Source organism: Dama dama, chromosome 9, assembly GCF_033118175.1.
Source record: "Dama dama isolate Ldn47 chromosome 9, ASM3311817v1, whole genome shotgun sequence".
Lineage (NCBI taxonomy): Eukaryota > Metazoa > Chordata > Mammalia > Artiodactyla > Cervidae > Dama > Dama dama.
Window position 1 is genome coordinate 46034662 of NC_083689.1, and position 19095 is coordinate 46053756.

Below are 19095 nucleotides of genomic sequence, written 5' to 3' on the forward strand. Positions count from 1 at the left end.
TTGAACCTGGGCCCAGAGCAGTGAGACCACCTAGTCCTAACTACTGAACTGCCAGGGAATTCCCCATCCTGCAAAAGTTTATGAGGTACCACCCAAGAGGCCTTGGAGTCAGTGGGCTCACAGCATTCAAATCCCACCAAGTCACACTGGCTGTGTGGCCCTGGGCAACTGGGCAGGTGGCAGAAACTTCCTCTTGGGGGTTTGAGATTGGATTATGCTTGAGATACCTGTGGGCCATGCGGCCTCCCTGAGTTTATCTACCCTTCTGAACCTATCCCCAGCCCAGCCTGTCTCATTGGCCCCCGCAGGTGGGTCGAACTGCATCCCCCCTCAGGGCCTTTGCCTGGTCACGCCTTCTGCAGGGAGTGCCATTCCCACCATCCTTTCTCTTTTGCTGTTTCTCAGAAGGCTGCTCTGATCCTGTCCTGGGGGATCCCAGTGCCCTCTTCCCTCTTTCCCCAACTCAGCCACCCCCAGATCCAGGAGTTATCAGTGGTATCTCCCAATATGTGACGCCAATACCAAGAATATAGTAGGTGCTCAATAGATTCTTGAATAAAAGAACAATTAGTGAGTGCCTGCTGTGTACCAGGCCCGAGTAGGGTGCTGGGAATGCAATGGGAACAAGAATATGAAGTTTTGTATCATAAAACTAAGCGCTTAAGATGTGCCAGCCAGATGTTTAATCCTCACACAAGCACCAGAATGTGGGAGCAATGAAGACTCCTGTTTTATAGATGAGAAAGTGAAAGTGAAAGTTGCTCACTCCTCTTTGACTTTTGGCAAGCCCATGGACTATAGGGTCGATGGAATTCTCCAGGCCAGAATACTGGAGTCGTTAGCCTTTCCCTTCTCCAGGGGATCTTCCCAACCCAGGATCGAACCCAGGTCTCCTGTGTGGCAGGAGACTGAGGCTCAAACATGGTCACACAGCAGACACAATCATTGGACCTCTGGATCTCGGCTCCTTGCCCCGCTGGTTACTCTGGGACTAGGATATCCAAATTCAAGTAATCAGGCCAGTATCTGCATGTGATCTAGAGGTCCTGAGGTTCTGGGGCCTCAGGCATCCATTTATGACCAGTGGCCATCTTGCTGCTGCCACTGATGGGACAGATGTGTGACGGGAAACCTGGCCACCCCAGGGCTCTCTGATTGTGGGGTGCCTCCTGATGGGTTCTAAGCATTTTCTTGAATAGTCTTTGAAAGTGGATTAGGAGGTAACCTCTCAGGACAGGACCATTTCACCCCCTAGTTACTGACTTGGGTTCAAATCCAGCCTCTGGGAAGGAGCTTTGGGAATGCTAGACCTGGAGAAAGCAGTTCTGTCACCCACTTCCTAGGGAGGCCACCGCCCCACCGGGCATTATTTCAACAGGCATGAATACATTGCTATCTGCTTAAGCATTTTTTTTTTTTTTGCTTGCTTTTCAACATTTTATTTACATATTTTGACTTATGTCCTTTTTATTATTTGTATTTGTTGGTTTGTGTTTTGTATTTTTTATTTTAGACCCCTGAGTCACCCATACCCAGGACCTGGCAGCCCCAGAACCTCAGATGTCCTTCAACCTATTCTACTGGGGTCAAGTCACCATCCTCTTAGGTCAAACTTCCTTCATTTCCACCAGCTCAAGGAATCTTTCAGGACTAAGTCGTCAGGACCAGGACCTGTGAAGCCAGTGGGGGAGATGGATGCCTCCATCCTCATCTCTTGAATGCTGCTCAAAAGTTGTTATTTTAAATAATTTCTAACTTCCAGAAGTGTTTCAAGAATAGTACAAAGGGTCCCACGCGTCCTTGACTCGGGCACACCAGTGGCGAACTTTTTTTGCTCTCTCTGTGTGTCTGTGTGGAATTTTGGGCAAACTTGCTGCCCCCAGCCCCTTTATCCCAAGCACGACCAGGTGTACTTCTAAAGTTAGGCCACTCTCTTATCTGAAGCAGCAACACGTTTACCAAATTGGGTAATTAAGCTTTCATAGCTTTATCAAGGCTGCTCTGCCTCCCTCAAAGGAGGTGGGGTCGCACCACCTCTCAGCCTGGCAGGGATCGAGATCACCACGCAATCCCTCAATCACAAATGCTGGTATCAACCGTGTGCCAGGCGCAAGAACACATCTGGGATGCGGCAACAAATGTCGGCAAAGTCAGACACTCAACAATATTGAGCACTGTGATGCGCAGAATAAAGGCCCCCATATACGTTTGATATTTTAGCTCAGTAAGACTCCTGTCAGACTGCTGATTTCCAGAACAGTAAATAATAAGTCTGTGCTATTTTAAGCAGCTAAATTTACAACACTTTGTTAAAGCAGCAAACAGGAAACTCATACGTCAAGCTATTACACGGTCACCTCCAGATACAGGCCTGCTGAGCATTCCCGTGTTTCCCTGAAGCCTCGCCCCAGTAGGCTGTCCCTCCTACCATTGGCCAGAGCTGGATCACATGGTTGTGCCTGACATCACTTCAACCCTGTTCACCCAATCAGGATTCGCCTCTCCAAGCTGAGGGCAGGTCCGGCCTTCTGCGTCAAGCGTGGCCGCCAGATTGCGACGAAAAATCCTATTGTTCTTTCATAGGAAAGAGGATGGCACGGGGGACATTTGGGGGCAACGTGGGAAAGTAGCTAAGGGAAGGGGCAAGAATTGAGTAGTCTCTGAAGGAAGGGCTTCAAACCTAGGCCGGCAAGCTTGGACTCCATCCAGAGGCTATGGGGAGCCCTGGGTGGCATTTAGAGCAGGGACCATACGCATGTTTTGGACGTTACGATACCCAGCTCTATTCGGAGTTCTCCCATGCTATCTGCCATGGCCGAGTCTTCAGTGTTATCTTGTGTGAAGTATTAGTCGCTCAGTTGTGTCCAACTCTTTGTGACCCTATGGACTATAACACTCCAGGCTCCTCTGTCCATGGGGTTCTCCAGGCAAGAATACTGGAGTAGGTTGCCATTTCCTTCTTCAGGAATCTTTCCTACCTAGGGATCAGAGCCAGGGCTCCTGTATTGCAGGCAGATTCTTTACTGTCTGAGTCACCAGGAAAGCCCTTGGTTGTCATCATATGTCCCACTAAGGAACCAGCAAGACCTTGCTTCCCACAGACTGTGGAGTTTCAGGTCTAGTCCAAGGGTTGCACAGGCTAAGTTGATGTGGGGTCTATCACAAGCATTCTTCTGGCTTGAGTAATGTGGGATCCAGTGACTGAGTGTTCTTTACCAGGCCATCCTGGAGGCAGTGGCTGGTACAGCAGCGTGGTGTGATTCCCACAGCCCCTACAGAACCTGCTGCTCTGGGTTCTAAAGCCCTTGCTTGAATAAAATATAAGCAGGATTATTGTAAGCTGGTTTTGTTCGCTGCGAGTGACAGAAATGCTGCTTAGATCAGCTTTATCTTATGGGGAAGAGGAGTTCAGGCACAGCTGGATCAAGGACCTCCAATAAGACCACAGGGCATTACTGCTGCCTCTCTTGGTTCAGTGTCCCACTGAGCTGGCCTCTCCCTGGACATTGGCAGAAGCCATCTGCAGCCCCAGGCTCACACCCCTCCAGCTCAGGCAAGAAGTGGGTGGTCCTTTTCAAGCTAATGTCTCAGAGCTGACTCTTCCTGTTGCTAAATGTCAGATGACTCTTAAGTGGTCAGGCCTGGGTTGGGGCCACTCTTGGGGGCTTTTGAGCTGGGAGTACAGGAGGTGATTCCCCAAAGGAAAACCTGGCTCTGGGACCTGAGGAATCCCACAATCTGGGGATGCACCCTGATTGCTTGGGTCCTGGAATCTTGTTTGCCTGGTACTGACTCCATTCCCGACCCTGTGGGGCTTTGAGACCCCCAGAAATTCACCTTCCTTTCTCCAACTTCAGTTGACCCCTCTGTAAAGTGGATGCCTGCCTTGTGCTGAATGGTAAAATACTTACCTAGTCCTTAAGTAATAAGAATCTTTGCACCCATGTCATGCCCCTCCCGTGCACCAAGCACTGTGCCTGGCATCCTGACTGGAATCTGCGGTACTGGGATCTGTGCCCATTTAACAGTTGAGAGCATAGAGGCACAGAGTGGTCACATGTGGCCTGGCCAGGGTGGCACAGACTGGACTGCACTTCCACAAGACGCCTCCTCCTCCCTCCAGGCCTTAGAGTCACCTCCTCGGAGATTCCACAACCTCCCTGCTCCCAGGGTCTCTGTCCTCCACTGTCTTCACACATGTGTGTTCACCCCCTTGTTTTTCTCCAGTCAGGTAGGGACCGTATCATTGTGACACTGAACACCTTTGTATTAGCAGCTGTCACAAATCGACGCAAACTTGGTGGCTTAAAACAACACATATTTTTTTCTCTTCCAGTTCCAGAGGTCAGAAGTCCAACACAGGTCTCTCTGAGCTGAAATCAAGGTATTGGCAGAGCGTGTTCTTTTCCAGAGGCTCCAAGGGAGGATCTGTTCCTTGCCCTTTCCAGCTTCTGGAGGCTGCCCACATTCCTTGGCTGGAGGACCCTTCCTCCATCTTCAAAGCCGAAAACAGCAGGTCCAGTCCTCCTAATGTTGCATCTCTCCGACCACAGTGGGGAAGGTCTCCACTTTAAAGGATGCTGTCATTACACTGGGCCCACTTGGTTAACCCAGGATCATGTCCCATCTGAAGGGCCTCAACTTACTCCTACGTGCAAAGTCCTTTTGCCATGGAAGGTGACATAGTCACAGGGTCTGCGAACCCACTTGTCTCAGAGGGCTGTATTCAGGCTTTCTCTTACTTGTAGCACAAACATCCCATGACTTCAGTTTCCATCCCCCCTTCCCTCATACCGTTCAATCTAACTCAACATTAAACATTCTTTCCTTCTGAGAAGTCTGCCCTGTCTCCCTGGGCTGGGTCAGGTTGGCATCTTCCATCACAGATCTGATTAGCAGATTGTCTCTGTAAGTTTCCCTGGGGGTGGTAAGTTGGGACCATGGGGAGTTAGGATAGGTGTGGGCCAGAAAACCTTAGGGCAGGCGGCTAGGGTAGGAAGCTGCTGCAGGCTGGGACAGGGTAGAGAAGAGGGCACAACGGGAGATACTGGAAAGAGGGGCTCCGCGAAGAGGGCCATGACTTCCTTAAGGTCATGCAGTACAGAGCTTCTGGGTTGGGGAGACACGCCAGCCTGGGAAGCAGAGGCCACGGGCTGCTGGCCTCGGTTTCGAACCCACGCCAGGCCAACAATGGCCCTTTTATTTGCACAGCTCAGGACTGGGTGGCTGAGCCATGGAAGGGTCAGGTCTCAGCCAAGGTCACCCTATGCAGCCCCCGCACACCCTTGGTGAGAACACGGGGTCTCATTCCTGCCCCATTTCCCAACTAGGAGAGAACCTCCTTGGACGGTCAGAGGCCAAGGCCAGGTCAAGACGGCTGGTGCCCTCCCTCAGTGCTGCTCTGAAGTAATGTGTCCCCTGGCATTGGCTGGGAGACATGGGTCAGGCCGGGCAGCTAAGGTGGAGGACAGGGTCTGGGCATGGTGTTGGCCCACAGAAGATCTCATGCATGCAGAAGAGGGGTTTGGCTTTAGGGGTCCTGCTTCTACACCTGGGGAGGGGGTAGATGCAGGAATGGGGAGCGATGAGGTATAGGAGGCCCTGGGAGAGAACCAACAGTTCTCAATTGTTTTTCTTAAAAGCATTTTCCACTTCTTAAAGTTACACGTTAGTTTGTCTGTCTATGTGTTTTGTTGTCTATGACTTGGACAGATCAGACGGGCTCACTGAGGACAGGAGTAGGTCTGCCTTAGTCAACCTGTTGCCCCAGCACCCGCAAAGGTCCTTGCCTCCAGGAGACTGTCACTAATTATTCCCCAGAAACACAAACTGTGTAGAGGGGCTGCACAGGTTCCATGAGATGTGGAGGTGCCCTGACAATTTTCTGGGGCCCCAAAGACTGAAGGGATCTGCCCAGAGTAGGAAAAGCATCCTGCTGCACTGAGGCCCCAGGGGTCTGTGTGCTTCCCAACCCATTGCGCATTTTGGGAAACCAGGATTCCAGGTGGCAAAGGACAGACAGCACTGACCCTTGGAGAAGAGGAGCAGGCAGGTTGTTCAGGCCACCTGAGGGGTTGTTGCAGGCTCAGGGTAGGAGGGGGGCAAAGGCCAGGCACACAGTAGGCACTCTGGAACATGTGAGGTATGATTATTGCTGTTGGCATGTTGTTGGAACCAAAGGTGTGTCTGCATCTGTCTGTCTCCTCTCCACAGCCCCTCCCGCCACGTGCTCACACCCAGCTGTGCCCACGGGCTCCAGGGTCTAGGTGGCCAGGCGGGTGGCCTGGAGGGTTGGATTAGGGAGTGGCTGGGGCTGAGGTCCCTGGGTGTGTGGGAGGGGACGGGGAGGTCAGGCTAGGAGCCCAGAGCACACTGGGGCCGCGCCAGCTATCACATGCAGACCACGATGCGCAAGGCTCCGCAGATGCACTCTTCCTGGCTCACTGGCCAACCCCCCCACCCCCCAAACGCACGGTGACACCTTGAACTCGAAGCCATGGACCCGGCTCCCGGGTGGGGCCCCCCGCCCCCCACCAGCTGCCGCCCACATCGCGCGCGACACTGCCCCGAGCCCCGCCGTCCCCGCGCCCCGCCCCGGCCGGCCCGCCCCGCCCCGCCCGCAGCCCGCGGGACCTTTATAGGGCGCGCCGGCCGCGCGCTGGAAGTGGTGCCGCCGCCGCCCTCCCTGCCGCCCGCCCGCCAGCCGCCCGCGCGTCCGACGCGGGGGTCGCCGCCGTGTCTGCGTTCGCCATGCGTCCCCGGGCGCCGGGGCCACTGTGGCCGCTGCCCTGGGGGGCCCTGGCGTGGGCCGTGGGCTTCGTGGGCTCCGTGGGTTCGGGGGACCCCGCGCCCGGTGAGTGGGGCGGCCGGAAGGGGCGGGCGGGGCGGGCCACCCACGTGGGCCCACCGGGAATGGGGCCGGGGGACAGGTCGGGGGGCGCAGCGGCAGTGGCAGCTGGGGGCAGAGAGCAGTGACCCGTGGTGACCCGTGGCCACTGCAGGTTGAATGCGGGAATGCTTGGGGCTCCCCTCCCCCAGCCCTAAAAGACCTAAAGGAGGGTCACCAGGAGGTCAGGCGAGCAGATGTGACTCCTCACAATTTATTATCAAGAACTAGTCCCCAGGGTTGCTGACAGTTACTGAGTGCTCAGGGTCTGCCGCCTCCCTCCTGGAATCCACGCAGCAGCCCTACAGTGTGAGCGCTCTTATGCCCGGTTTCCAGATGGGGAAACTGAGGCACAGGGTCAGACAGCTTGTACGGGGCAAAGCAGATATGAAGCTGGACTTTCTGGGTCCCAGTGTCCCAGAGAGACAGGGCTGGGTGGTTGGACTCAGGATCCGCAGCCAGGGTCTGAGGATCTTCCCTGGGTCTGGCGCAGGCAGACTTGTTAGAATCTCATACCTGCCAGTTGTGGAGATGCCAGGGAAGTCACACCCCCACTCTGGGCCTCAGTTTCCCCTTTTATAAGGGGAGCAAAGATGCCAAGCTCCCCGAACTGAGCTGGTCCCTCGGAGCTCAGCACAATGCCTGGGAGCTCCCTGGGATGGGGGCCCTGGCCACTCCTGCCCCCACTTAACGGTGCAGAAACTGAGGGCCATCTGCCCCCCCCACCCCACCCTGCAGCCCCACCCCAACCCTGCACTGAGGGGAGAGCCAAGCCCCCTCCCCGAAGGCCGCGTCCCCGGGGAGACAGTGAGCTCATGCAAGGGGAATGTTCCCAAGTTGGAGTGAGTAAGAGGCGGGCCAGGCGAGGGGGGGCTGCCGGGCGAGGGGGCTCCGCGTGCCCTCGGGCGCTGTCTAGACAGAGGGCAGAGGCGGGAGTGGCGGCTCTAGGGCCCACTGACCCTGACACGTCCAGCTCCGGGTGTTTGACTGGTCAGGCAGGATGCCAGGCCTGGGCTGGGGGCCTGGAGCCATGGGGAGAGCTTGCTGGGAGGGGAGGGGGTTGGCAGTAGAGCCGTGTGGGGGCCGGAGTCCAGAGAGGAAGGATCCCAGAAGAATCTGCAGCTGGAGCCGGGACACCTGTGTGGTTCTCTATCCCACCCTCCCAGGTGGGAGGTGGATCATCCCCTTTGCAGTTACTGAGCACCAACTGTATGCATCCCCATGGGCCAGCAGCTGGCTGGCAGGCCAAGGCTTGGGTGTGGGTAGGAGCACCTGGGGGCATCTCTGGCCCTGCAGGAACTGCCCCTCTGTCCGCAGGTGGTGTCTGCTGGCTGCAGCAGGGCCGAGAGGCCACCTGCAGCCTGGTGCTGAAGACGGATGTGAGCCAGGCTGAGTGCTGTGCCTCTGGCAACATCGACACTGCCTGGTCCAACTTCACCCACCCGGGGAACAAGATCAGCCTCCTGGGCTTCCTAGGCCTCGTCCACTGCCTCCCCTGCAAAGGTGAGACCCTGTGCGTCAGCAGAAGGCCATGGGCTCTTGGTCAGAGGAGGCACAGGCAAGAGTGAGCTTCCTGTCTTGGGGGCATACAGGAGGTTGAAGCTGCTGGCAAGGGGATCCCAGACTCAGAGAGGGTTTGGGGGCCTTCGGGCTCTCAGGCCTCAGCCTCCTGCAGAGAGGATTCCCCAGTTCGGTTTCCAGCCTCTAGGGTCTCACTAGGGAGGAGCCCTCTGCCTGGGCGGCCTTGCCCACCTTCACTCCACATGTTGGATAGATAGGCACACCTAGCTCCTAGAAAGGTGGATTCTCCCTGACTGGCTGTTAGGGTTTGTGACCCCACACTCAGTGTTCCCAAACACTCATCTGTCCTTAACTTCGAAGATTCCAGGGTCTGTGGTTAGGGCCACAGCTGTATGTTTAACAAGCATTTGCCTTCTGGACTGTGTTCTGTTAAATGCCGCCTCCTCCATCAGACTAGGAGCTCTTTTAAGGCACAATGAATGAATAAATAAGTCAAGACATAGTCTCGTTGGAGACCCTCTCAGCCCCCTGTGCAAGACTGAATCTGCAAGGACCCAGAGGGCGCGTGGGGACATGACTTGAAGGAGGTGGGCTCTGGAAACCAGGCTGTTGTTGATTAGGAGTTTGCCAGCTGGAGAGACCATGGTGGGGTGGGTGGGGAGGGGGAGCATGAGCAGAGACCATGGCCTGGGATCAGACCCGGGTGGGTGGAGTCAGGACAGGGGTGCCGGATGGAAGCTGGAGCTGAGGGCTCCAGACCTGCAGGCCAAGCCGAGGAGCCTGGCTGGCCGGCTGGGATGTGATTAATACCAGATCAGCCTGGCTGGGTGGTCCTGAACTCAACTGCCATGTGCCCTGGCTCCCTCCAGAAGCCCCTCTGGGTTTTGGGAGGAGGACAGACTTCAAAAAGTGCCTGGCCCGGGCCTGACATGGACCAGGATGCCCTCCCCCCACCTCATCTGGCCCTGGCGACAGGAACTCAGCCCTGCCACTTGTGTTCTAGCGTGCGTGAAGCCACCCCGGGGAGCGTTTCCAGATGTCTGTGTGGGCGGGCAGCACGGGAGGCACCCAGGTGCAGTCCACATGCCCTGGCAGGGAGACATAAGGGGCTCTGGCTGGCCTCTAAAGGAGCTTCCATCACTGTATGCTCACCCTGTAGGGTGGAGTTCCTGATCAGCCCCACTGTTACACTCAGGGCAACTGAGGCCAAAACGTCAACTTCAAGCTCAGAGACAGACCCAGACCCACAAACCATGGAGCTGAGGGTCCATTTGATCTGGCCTGGAGTTCTCACACCTAGGTGCCTTGGCTCTCCTCAACTCACAGCTGTGACGGGGCCTCAGTTTCCCCTTTTGGTGTGTATATATATATATTTGCTCAGTTGCTCAATTATGTCGGACTGTGTGGCCTTGTGGTCTGTAGCCTGCCAAGCTCCTCTGTCCGTGGGATTCTCCAGGCAAGAACACTGGAGTGGATGGCCATTTCCTACTCCAAGGGATCTTCCCGACCCAGGGATCAAACCTGCATCTCCTGTGTCTCCAGCGTTGGCAGGCAGTTTCTTTACCACTAGCGCCACCTGGGAGGCCCCTTTGGTAAAATGATGACAAAAGGGCAGCACCTTGTGGGGGCAGGTGGGAGGCTGTACTGGGCGTAGGAGGCTAAAAGCAGCCTTTCGTGGGGCCGGAGTCGGGGCGAGGACGCCAGAGAGAGATTTATTTCCCTACCTGAGAAATGGGGCTGCAGAGGGCGGTAACCCCTGTTTGGAGAGCTCGAGCTGTGTGAGGCCCCCTCCTCAGGAAATGAACCGCAGACCAGGCCAATGCCCCGCCCTCCCCGACGCCTCCTCAGGGGAGGGCCTGGCAGGCGGGAGGAACAGACGCTGCCCATCCTCCTCAGCCCCGCGCCTGGACGGGGTGGAGCCCCCCGGGCTGACGCAGCCGGTCCTCCGCCGGCCTTCCCAGAAACGCGCGTAAATCAGGGAACAGACGTCAGCCCGAGCGGGTGGCCCAGCTGCGGAGCGAAAGCCGGACTGGGGGTGAGGCCTGTTCCTCCCAGACCCCCAGATTCCCGGCAGAGACCCCTCGCTTCCGCCCACACTGAGCCCTGCACCCCGACAGAGGCCCGTCCCACGAAAAGCGTCGAGTCCTAGTCCACCCCGGAGTGGCTGAAATTCCCCCAGACCCCAAATCAGTTCCCTCCTCCGTGGGCCCCTTCTTCGGACCGCCCCTCACTCCGGTCCGGCCTTTATCCGTCGGAACAGGGAGCGAGGGCGCTGGGCCTCGGAGGACCTCCGGCCTTGGCCACGCGCCGCAGCCCACGCGTGCGTGTCCTCTGTCCACAGATTCGTGCGAGGGCGTGGAGTGCGGCCCCGGCAAGGCCTGCCGCATGCTGGGGGGCCGTCCGCGCTGCGAGTGCGCGCCCGATTGCACCGGGCTCCCGGCGCGCCTGCAGGTCTGCGGTTCTGACGGCGCCACCTACCGCGACGAGTGCGAGCTGCGCGCCGCGCGCTGTCGCGGCCACCCGGACCTGCGCGTGATGTACCGGGGTCGCTGCCGCAGTACGTTGGGGCGGAGCCTCGGGGAGGGGCGGGGCCACCGGGCCTGAGCATCCTGTTAGAGGCCGCTACCGCAGCGCGTGGGGGTGGGTCACTGGCAGGAAGGGGCGGGGTCTACAATCCCGGGTGCTTATTATAGGTCTCGTGGATTTGGGTGCGGCCCATGGTGGGCGGGGCATAGGTATGAGCTCGTGAGCAGGGCCTATAGTCCCAAGAGAGTATCACAAGATCAGGTCTTTTGTGGGATCGGGAATGGGGACGAGGAGGGTGCAAGTTTGGAAAGGGGGCTTCTGGGGCCCCTATGGGGTGATAAATACGAGTATGTGAGTCAGAGGAGCTTACTGATGCAAAGTGGGGAGAGATTGAGGGTAGATCTGGGGCGTGGCCTGGTTCGTGGAAGGGGTGTGACTTCGGTGCAACAAGGGGCGGGTCTAAAGGTGGGACCAGTGAATGGGCGGGGCATTTGAAGGGGTGTGGCTTTTGGTGCAGCGAGGGGAAGGGGCCTGAAGACCCCGCCCTGTCCGGAGTAGCGCTCTTTACCCGTCCCCACGCCCCACCTACAGAATCTTGTGCCCACGTGGTTTGCCTGCGGCCACAGTCGTGTGTGGTGGACCAGACTGGCAGCGCGCACTGCGTGGTGTGTCGCGCGGCGCCCTGCCCCGCACCATCCAGCCCCGGACAGGAACTCTGTGGCAACAACAACGTCACCTACCTGTCCTCCTGCCATCTCCGCCAGGCCACCTGCTTCCTGGGCCGCTCCATCGGCGTGCGCCACCCAGGCAGCTGTGCAGGTGCGGCACGCGGTGGGGAACAGCGGCGGGGTCTAGCCCCCAGCCCCTCTCCGCGCCCGCATTTCTCTTTTGGTCCCTCCCACTCTACAGGCACCCCCGAGCCGTTAGATCCTGAGTCCGAGGAGGAGGAGGAGAACTTTGTGTGAGCCTGCGGGACCGGCCTGGGCCTGGCGTTCAAGGCTTCCCCATTTTATTTATTGCCACAGCAGAGTCTATTTATGTCCAATGGACACTCCCCAGAACCTGGACAGGGACCACTGTGGGAGCCCTGGTGCCCCTCGACGATATCTTGGAAGGACTGGGGAAAAGAAGCCTGGGAGGGGGCCTGGTGGGTGGGCGCCCAGCCCCCGCAGTCCCCACCCCAGGTACCCTATTGCCCAGGAGGATCTCAAACTTATGCTCCCTCGGGAATCACTCTGTTAATTGTCGCTGCCACCCAAGAGGTCTGGGGATTTCCTGCCAACAATTAATGAGGAGGTACCCTGGCCTTCTAGAACAGAGACCAGGGGGTGAAGGGGGTTCACAGCCTGGGTGTGAATAGATGAGCTTCAGAACATGCCCAGACCGCAGACAGATCAAGGAAGCAACCACTGTCCACCACCAGCCCCAGGTGACTAAGGGACTTACCTTCCCCCTGCCTCACCCATTTCCCAGCATGTCCCTGGGGGATGGGGGGGTGCCATCTGTGCCTCCTGACCCAGGCCTTGAGTGTGGAGAGGCATCTGCTAGAACAAAGCAGGCACCACGTAGGGTGTGAGGGACCCGGTGGGGCCTGCGAGGCCCTGCTCACCCACTGGCCCAGGGTGGGGCGTATATGCCAAGACCCACTGTATACCTGGCATCCTGGAGCCATGTGTCTGAGGGGCACCCCCGTGCCTGCTACCCCATCCACAGGTGGCGTTCCCTGTATCTTGCCCTGGCCATGCCTCTAGGCCCAGTTCCCAGCTGAACCCTCCTTGCCTGCCAGCTGGGTTTCCTCCTGCCACCTGAACTGTTGCTTTGTGTCACCTCCCCATGCCCATCTCTAGACCAGAGGTGCAGACCCAGAGGGGGAGGGGCATCCAGCGGGGCAGGAGCACAGCTCCCCAAGGCAGTGGTGCTCATCCGTGTCCTTCCCTGCCTCCAGGAAGTGCCTTACCTGTGACACCCAGAAAAGTGCCCTTTAGTAATGGGTTCACCTGAGCCCACCAACAGGGCAATCTCCCCCGCCCTGGGGTCCTGCCTCACCTGCCAAAGAAATAAACACTGAAAAAGCCACTGTGGGTGTTCAGACCTTGGTTTGCTCCCCTCTCTTTGAACCTTTGTGTCCCCCCACTTTGGGAGGGGATTACCAGCCTAGGGTGCTGTGGGGGTTTCTGGAAGCATCCAGGAGAGACACAAGTGCATGTCTTTGGGGCAGGTGCTGCCTACTTCTGGGCCTCAGCATCCAGTTTTAGTTGTGGGCAGTAGCAGGCATAGAACTGAGACAGGTGGCATGGGGTTGGGTGGGAGAGTCTTGGCCTTTATGGGGTAGGGGAGGAAAGGAACGGGGTCTGGATGACTTAGGGAAGCCCCAAGAGGCCACTTGGTTTAGGGTCTAGAAATGGTGGTCTGGCCTGGAAGGGTTGGAGGTGCCCTAATGACACTGACATGATTAATGAAAGCACTGGCTGGGGCTCACCCAGCCTTGCCACCAGCTCGGCACCATTTGCCTGAAGTGCTTTTCAAGGATCAGGCTTCACACGGAGTTAGGCGAACCTGAGACCCCACTCTCTCCCAGCCTTGGTTTCCCCATCTGTGAAGGGGTCTGGCTGGAGGGCAGAGGAATGGCGTTCTAGGCAGGGGCCGAGGAGGCCAGGAGACTGTCCCCAGCCTGGGCTGTGAGGCGGGGATGGGAAACTCCAGCGGGGTCAGCGTGGGGAGGGGGAGGGAGGATGGTGAGGAGTCCATGGCTCAGGGTCCTGTGGCTCAGGGTCCCTCAGGGAGGGGGTGGCGGAGCTGGACCCTTGACCACTTGGAGGCCAAGGAGAAGCTGAAGGGCATGTGGGTGGGCCTTGGGGACAGACCATCATATCTGTGAGTCAGTTAACACTTTATTGTTATTTTGCCCTTTTGTTGGGAACTGACGCCCCCTACCCACCCTGACACCAGGCTTCTTGGGGTTTAGGGGCTCATGGACCCTCTGCTCCAGCCTCAGAGTTTTCCAGGCTGGAGCTATTTGTATCGTTTGCCATCTCGGTGGTGTACCCGGTGCTGCTGTGGTTCAGACAACGCCTGCTGACCCCCAGTGGTCCTGGGCTGGGGGCCATGCCAAATCACATCCCAGATCCAAGTCACGAAGGTGGACACCTGTGTGTACACGTCGGGCGTCTTGGGATCCCCACACCAGAGGCCAGAGAAGGAGACGAGGCCATAGGCCCGATTTCTGCATATCAGGGGTCCTCCAGAGTCTGCCTGGGGGTGGAGGCAAACGTGAGGTCAGGGGTCTCTTGCTGGGCCTCACTTTCCTTAAAGGAGCTAATATGTGTAGATCTAATCTGGACCTTCTCTACCTCAAAACCCTTTTATGTCCCATGGACACTCCCCAGAGCCTGGGCCGGGACCATGGCTCCCCAGTGCTCTTAGAGCAAAGACTAAACACATCATCTCAGCCTTTAGGGCCTGGAGGAGCCAGCCCCCACCGCTTGTCTGCCCTCCTCTCCCCCAACTCACTTGGTTCCAGCCAGACATACCAGCTGTTCCTGCAGCAAACTGAGCTCCCACCTCTGTGTGCTAAGTTGTTTCGTGTCCAAGTCTTTGCGACCCTATGGACTATAGGTCTCCAAGCTCCTCTGTCCATGAGATTCTCCAGGAAAGAATACTGAAGTGGGTTGCTGTGCCCTCCTCCAGGGGATTTTCCTGACCCAGGGATTGAAGCCACGTCTCTTACATCTCCTGCATTGACTGGGGAGTTCTTTACCACAAGTGCCACCTGGGAAGCCCAAACTCCAACCTTTAGGCTTTTGCATATCCTCGAGACCCATTACTGCCCCCTGCTGGACACCCCTTGTATACCACACACGTCTACAGCTCCTTGTGCAATGTACAACCTGTGCGATGGTCTCTCTGCCTGGCATGTCTCCCCTCAGATATTCTCAAGGCTCCTCCAAGTCTCAAAAGTACTGTCCTCAGAGAGGCCTTCCTGAATACTCACCCTAAAATTCCTGCTTCCTCCTCTCCCCAGACTTATCACCCTAATTTTCACCTGGAATCAGCTCTGACCCAAAGAAATATGTCCTATTGGTGTGACCATTTTACAGATGGAGAAAGTGAGGTCCTGAGAAGTGAGATGACTTCTCCAAGACCACATGTGTAGGAAGTGGCTCAGTCTGGATGTGGACCCGGGCAGTTGGGCTCTAGAATCTGAACCATGCATTCTCTTGGCTAGAAAAAAAGACACTCTCCTGCTCCCAATCCAGGCTGTGTTTCTCCCTGGGCATCAGGGCCAGGTTTGCCATTAATCCATACAAAGACTTAGGAGCAGAAGCGTCTTCCTTGAGATCTGGACACTGCTTTTAAAGACACAAATCTGTAGTCCTTTGTGCGGTGCACAACCTGTGCAGCCATACATGGCAGCCCTGTGACCCTGGGGGCTCCCTCCCCCTCCCAGAACTCACCAACTGGTCAAAGGTGAGCTGGGACTTAGTTGCCAAGGCTCTCTGACAAGCTCTGACCTCTCTGAGGGCCTCAGTTTCCCCACACGGCAAGCAGGCGGGACTGAGAGTGAACATCTCACCGAGCAGAAGCCACGTCGCCGGCGGTCCCCACTGTGGGTGCAGAGCATGGCAGGGCTCAGCTGCCCCTTCCAGGAACTGTTGCAGGCGTCCAGCCCCAGCACGCGGACCTCGGCTTCCATCAGCCCGGGCGGCAGTTCCTCGAAGTCGGACACGGAGCCCCAGCCGACCACCTTGCAGCGCGTCCCGGCCCGGGGAGGCCTGGCGCCCCTCCGTGGCAGCCCCAGTAGTCCCACTGCAGGACCCAGGGTGGCAGAGCTATTCAGCTGCAGGGGCGGAAGGTGTGGGGAAGTTAGGCCTGCCTGCAGCTGCCCCCTGCCACCCCTGCCCGTCTACCTTTCCTCGTCTCTTCCTGTCCTTGTGGAGAGAAGTCAGTAGCAGCTGTTGTTAGGCTGACAGAAGGCCCGGCTGCTTCTGCTACCTTGGGCCCCTGCTCATCAGACCCCACCAGCCTCCATGCCTCCAGTCTCGCCTCTGCAGCTGCCCAGGGGTCCTGCTAACCAGCATCTCCTTCCCTGCTCTGAGCTCTCCTCCAGTGCCCGTTGCCCTTAGGACACAGGGTAAAAAACCTCTTGGTCCATCAGTTGGCCCTTCCCTCCACCCACCTGCACACTTGCTCACACTGTAACACTGCACCCCCTGCTGGGGGTACCTTTCCTATCCAGCTTTTAGGACTCAGCTTGGACACCACTTCCAGGAAGTCCTCCCAGACTGCCAGTCTAGGGCACGTGACTCCTCTGGGCTCCCATGTGCTCCTGTCAAGGCTGATTTACTCAGCTGCCACCTAGTTGGCACCTAGGTGCCAACTCCCACCTAGACTGGGAGTTCAGAGGGAGCCAGGCCAGAGTTGTGTGTTCATGGCTGTGTCCCGGTTGCCTGGCATACAGATGGCACTCAATCAGCAGCTATGGAATGAAGGACTTGGACCCCTGGTTTGGGTGTTCGCTCCCTGACCTTGGGTGCATCCCTGATCACCCCTGGCCTCAGTTTCCCCATCTGCACAGTAGGCTAGGTGAACCAGAGCAGGGGTTCCAGCCTATGGGGTTTCACAGAGAGGCAGAATTCACACGCCAGCTTTGGCTGCCAACACTGGCTGCCCACATTATATTTTGCCAAGAAAACCCCACACCCTAGACCCTCCTGTTCCCAGGGTTTCATTTTTGTTGTGTTGAGTGTCCCCTCTGATTTTCACATTTCAAGGGCAGTTTGGGGATATTCTCCCTTTAAATGGCAGCCCCGGAGTGCCTGGGGTTGAATTTGGGGCCCCCCAGGTGGGGGCTGTGGGAAGGGTGGTTCCCCAAGCAGGAAGGGCCATGTGAGGTCCAAATAGAGGCGCATGAGCAGGGAGGGAGGAAACCCCCTGGAGGGCCTGAGGGGGCAGGGATCAGGGTCTTTGATGGCCCCACAGTCTCACTGTTTCCCTCTTTCAGCATGAATGTTGGGCATCTACTGTGTACCATAACTCACCACAAATGAGATAAAAATCCCCACCCTCGAGGGCGGAGGTGGAACCAGTGGTACAGGTGCTTCCAGAAGGTGTGGGCGGTGCTGGACACAGGAGAGGGGATGGGGTGAGAAGGGGGGAGCCAGGGGCAGCTGAGAACTGGAGCTCATTAAGGGAGGCTGCCCGAGAAGGGGACAACTGAGTAAAGACCTGAAAGCCACACGGAGTCTGGGGAACATGGGCCGGGCAGGGCCACAGCCAGTGCAAAGGCTCGGGGGTCAGAGCCTGTTGGGGTGCTGACCACTCAGTGAGCAGCAGGCCAAGCGGGCGGGCGGTGTGGGTGTTCCAGAAGGCAGCGGAGGGAGTGACTTGACTCACGGGTGCTCACAGGCGCCTAGCAGCTATTTTTAAACAAGTCAGGCCAAGTAAGGGGAGGGGTAGGGACAGGTCAGACCTGCACTGAGGGCCCCATCCCCATGCAATGGGTCACCTGCAGCAGACAGATGTCACTGTTGTGCGTGGTGGGCTGGTAGTCCGGGTGCGTGATGACAGCAGAGATGCTGAACACCTGCTGTGTGGCCTCCACAGTGCGCAGGGCATGGGCCCCCAGCACTACCAGGCCTGTCCCAGGGTCTCTGTTGGGGAGAACGGGTGGGGAATGTGAGCAAGGTTGAGGTGAGGGCCGCCTCACACAGGCTCAGTCTTTCCCCTCCTGGGGAGTAAGCCCATGCCATCCTCCTGCCAGCCTGTGATGATAAACGTTGAGTTGATCACCCTCCCACCTCAATTATGGTATTAACTCCAATCGCTGCAATATATATATATATATATTTTTTTTTTTTTTTTTTTTTTTTTTTTTTGACCACTCCACATGACATGTGGCATCTTAGTTCCCCAACCAGGGATCAAACCCATGGCCCCTGCAGTGAAAGTGTGGAGTCCTAACTGCTGGATCACCAAGGGAGTCCTGCTGCACTGTTGATTTGAATACTTTATACTTATTATAACAGTATACTTCAAATGAATATAACACTCATTATATTTATTCTAATTCCCATCTGGATTGTAGCATTGCCTCCAATAATTTCAATATTAATGTTAATAATTATTGTATCAATATACTCAGAATGAGGGCTTCCCAGGTGGCGCCTGTGGTAAAGAACCCGCCTGCCAATGCAGGAGACTGCGATTCGATCCCTGGGTTGGGATGATCCCCTGGAGAAGGGCATGGCAACCCACTCCAATATTCCTGCCTGGAGAATCCCATGGACAGAGGAGCCTGGTGGGCTATAATCTGTGGAGTCTCAAAGAGTCAGACACGACTGAAGCGACTTAGTATGCTTGCAAGCACACACTCAGGATGAATGCAATGGTTGTAACCTCTGCTTGTGGTCACGGCTGCCGGTCCTTCCCTACTTCTGCCCCCTTTTCTCTGTTAACTCCCCCTGCCCAGCTGAGAGGCCCATCTGCACAAGCCCCCCTCCACCCCCCCTGCCCACACCAGTACATGCCCTCATCCCAGGCTCACCGGCCGCTGAAGCAGTGGGCAGCCGACACAACCCAGCGGGCTCGCAGCAGGAAGCCCCCGCAGTGGTGCTGGCCCTGGAACTTCACGGATGCCATGTAGGGCCGAGAGTGGGGGGTCACCTCATGGCCCCCAATGATCTGTGCCCCCCAGGAGCCTGCAGGCAGGGTGGGTGGCCTGTCAGGGGTGGGGCAGGATGGGGTGGGGGTCAGGCTGGGGGGAGGCAGGAGAGACAGAGATGGAAGGAGAAGACCCTGGAGTTTGCGGAGTGGGGGGCCGGACTCCCTAAAACCTGGGGCTTGGGCTGGGCCTCCTGCCCGTCCCCAAGCTGTGACCCGAGAGAAGCAGCCGTGCAGGGAGCGGGGGCTTCCTTGGGGGTCCCTGAGGGCCTCTGGCAAGCTTGGGTGGAGTACTTGGGGGTCCTCACCTGGGGGCCTCATGGGCAGTGTCAGGGCAGTGGTCACCGTCAGCAGCAGGCGGCCCCAGTCCCCCACCCCAAGCCCCATGGCTGTCACAGGCAGGTATGTCCCTGGAGAGCCCAGTGGGCCACACCCCTCCCAACGTCCAGGAAAGGGGGAACAGGGCTGTGGCCTGTGGTCGGAGGCCCCACCAGCAACGGCCG

At 57.5% G+C, this 19095-nt stretch overlaps 2 protein-coding genes across 2 annotated transcripts; one reads left to right on the plus strand and one right to left on the minus strand.

The window, feature by feature from the left end:
- The first annotated feature begins 6725 nt into the window (after window positions 1-6725).
- Window positions 6726-13009, plus strand: FSTL3 (follistatin like 3). Its single transcript, XM_061151169.1, has 5 exons — window positions 6726-6853; window positions 8204-8389; window positions 10749-10964; window positions 11525-11752; window positions 11843-13009. The coding sequence occupies exons 1-5, from the start codon at window positions 6751-6753 to the stop codon at window positions 11896-11898; spliced, it is 789 nt and encodes a 262-aa protein (XP_061007152.1). The 5' UTR covers window positions 6726-6750; the 3' UTR covers window positions 11899-13009.
- Window positions 13010-13806: 797 nt separating this feature from the next.
- Window positions 13807-18979, minus strand: PRSS57 (serine protease 57). Its single transcript, XM_061149391.1, has 5 exons — window positions 18901-18979; window positions 18477-18630; window positions 17439-17583; window positions 15507-15770; window positions 13807-14185 (listed from the first exon to the last, which is right to left on the minus strand). Exons 1-5 carry the CDS (start codon window positions 18977-18979, stop codon window positions 13946-13948), a joined length of 882 nt encoding a protein of 293 aa, XP_061005374.1. The 3' UTR covers window positions 13807-13945.
- Between the last annotated feature and the right edge of the window lie 116 nt (window positions 18980-19095).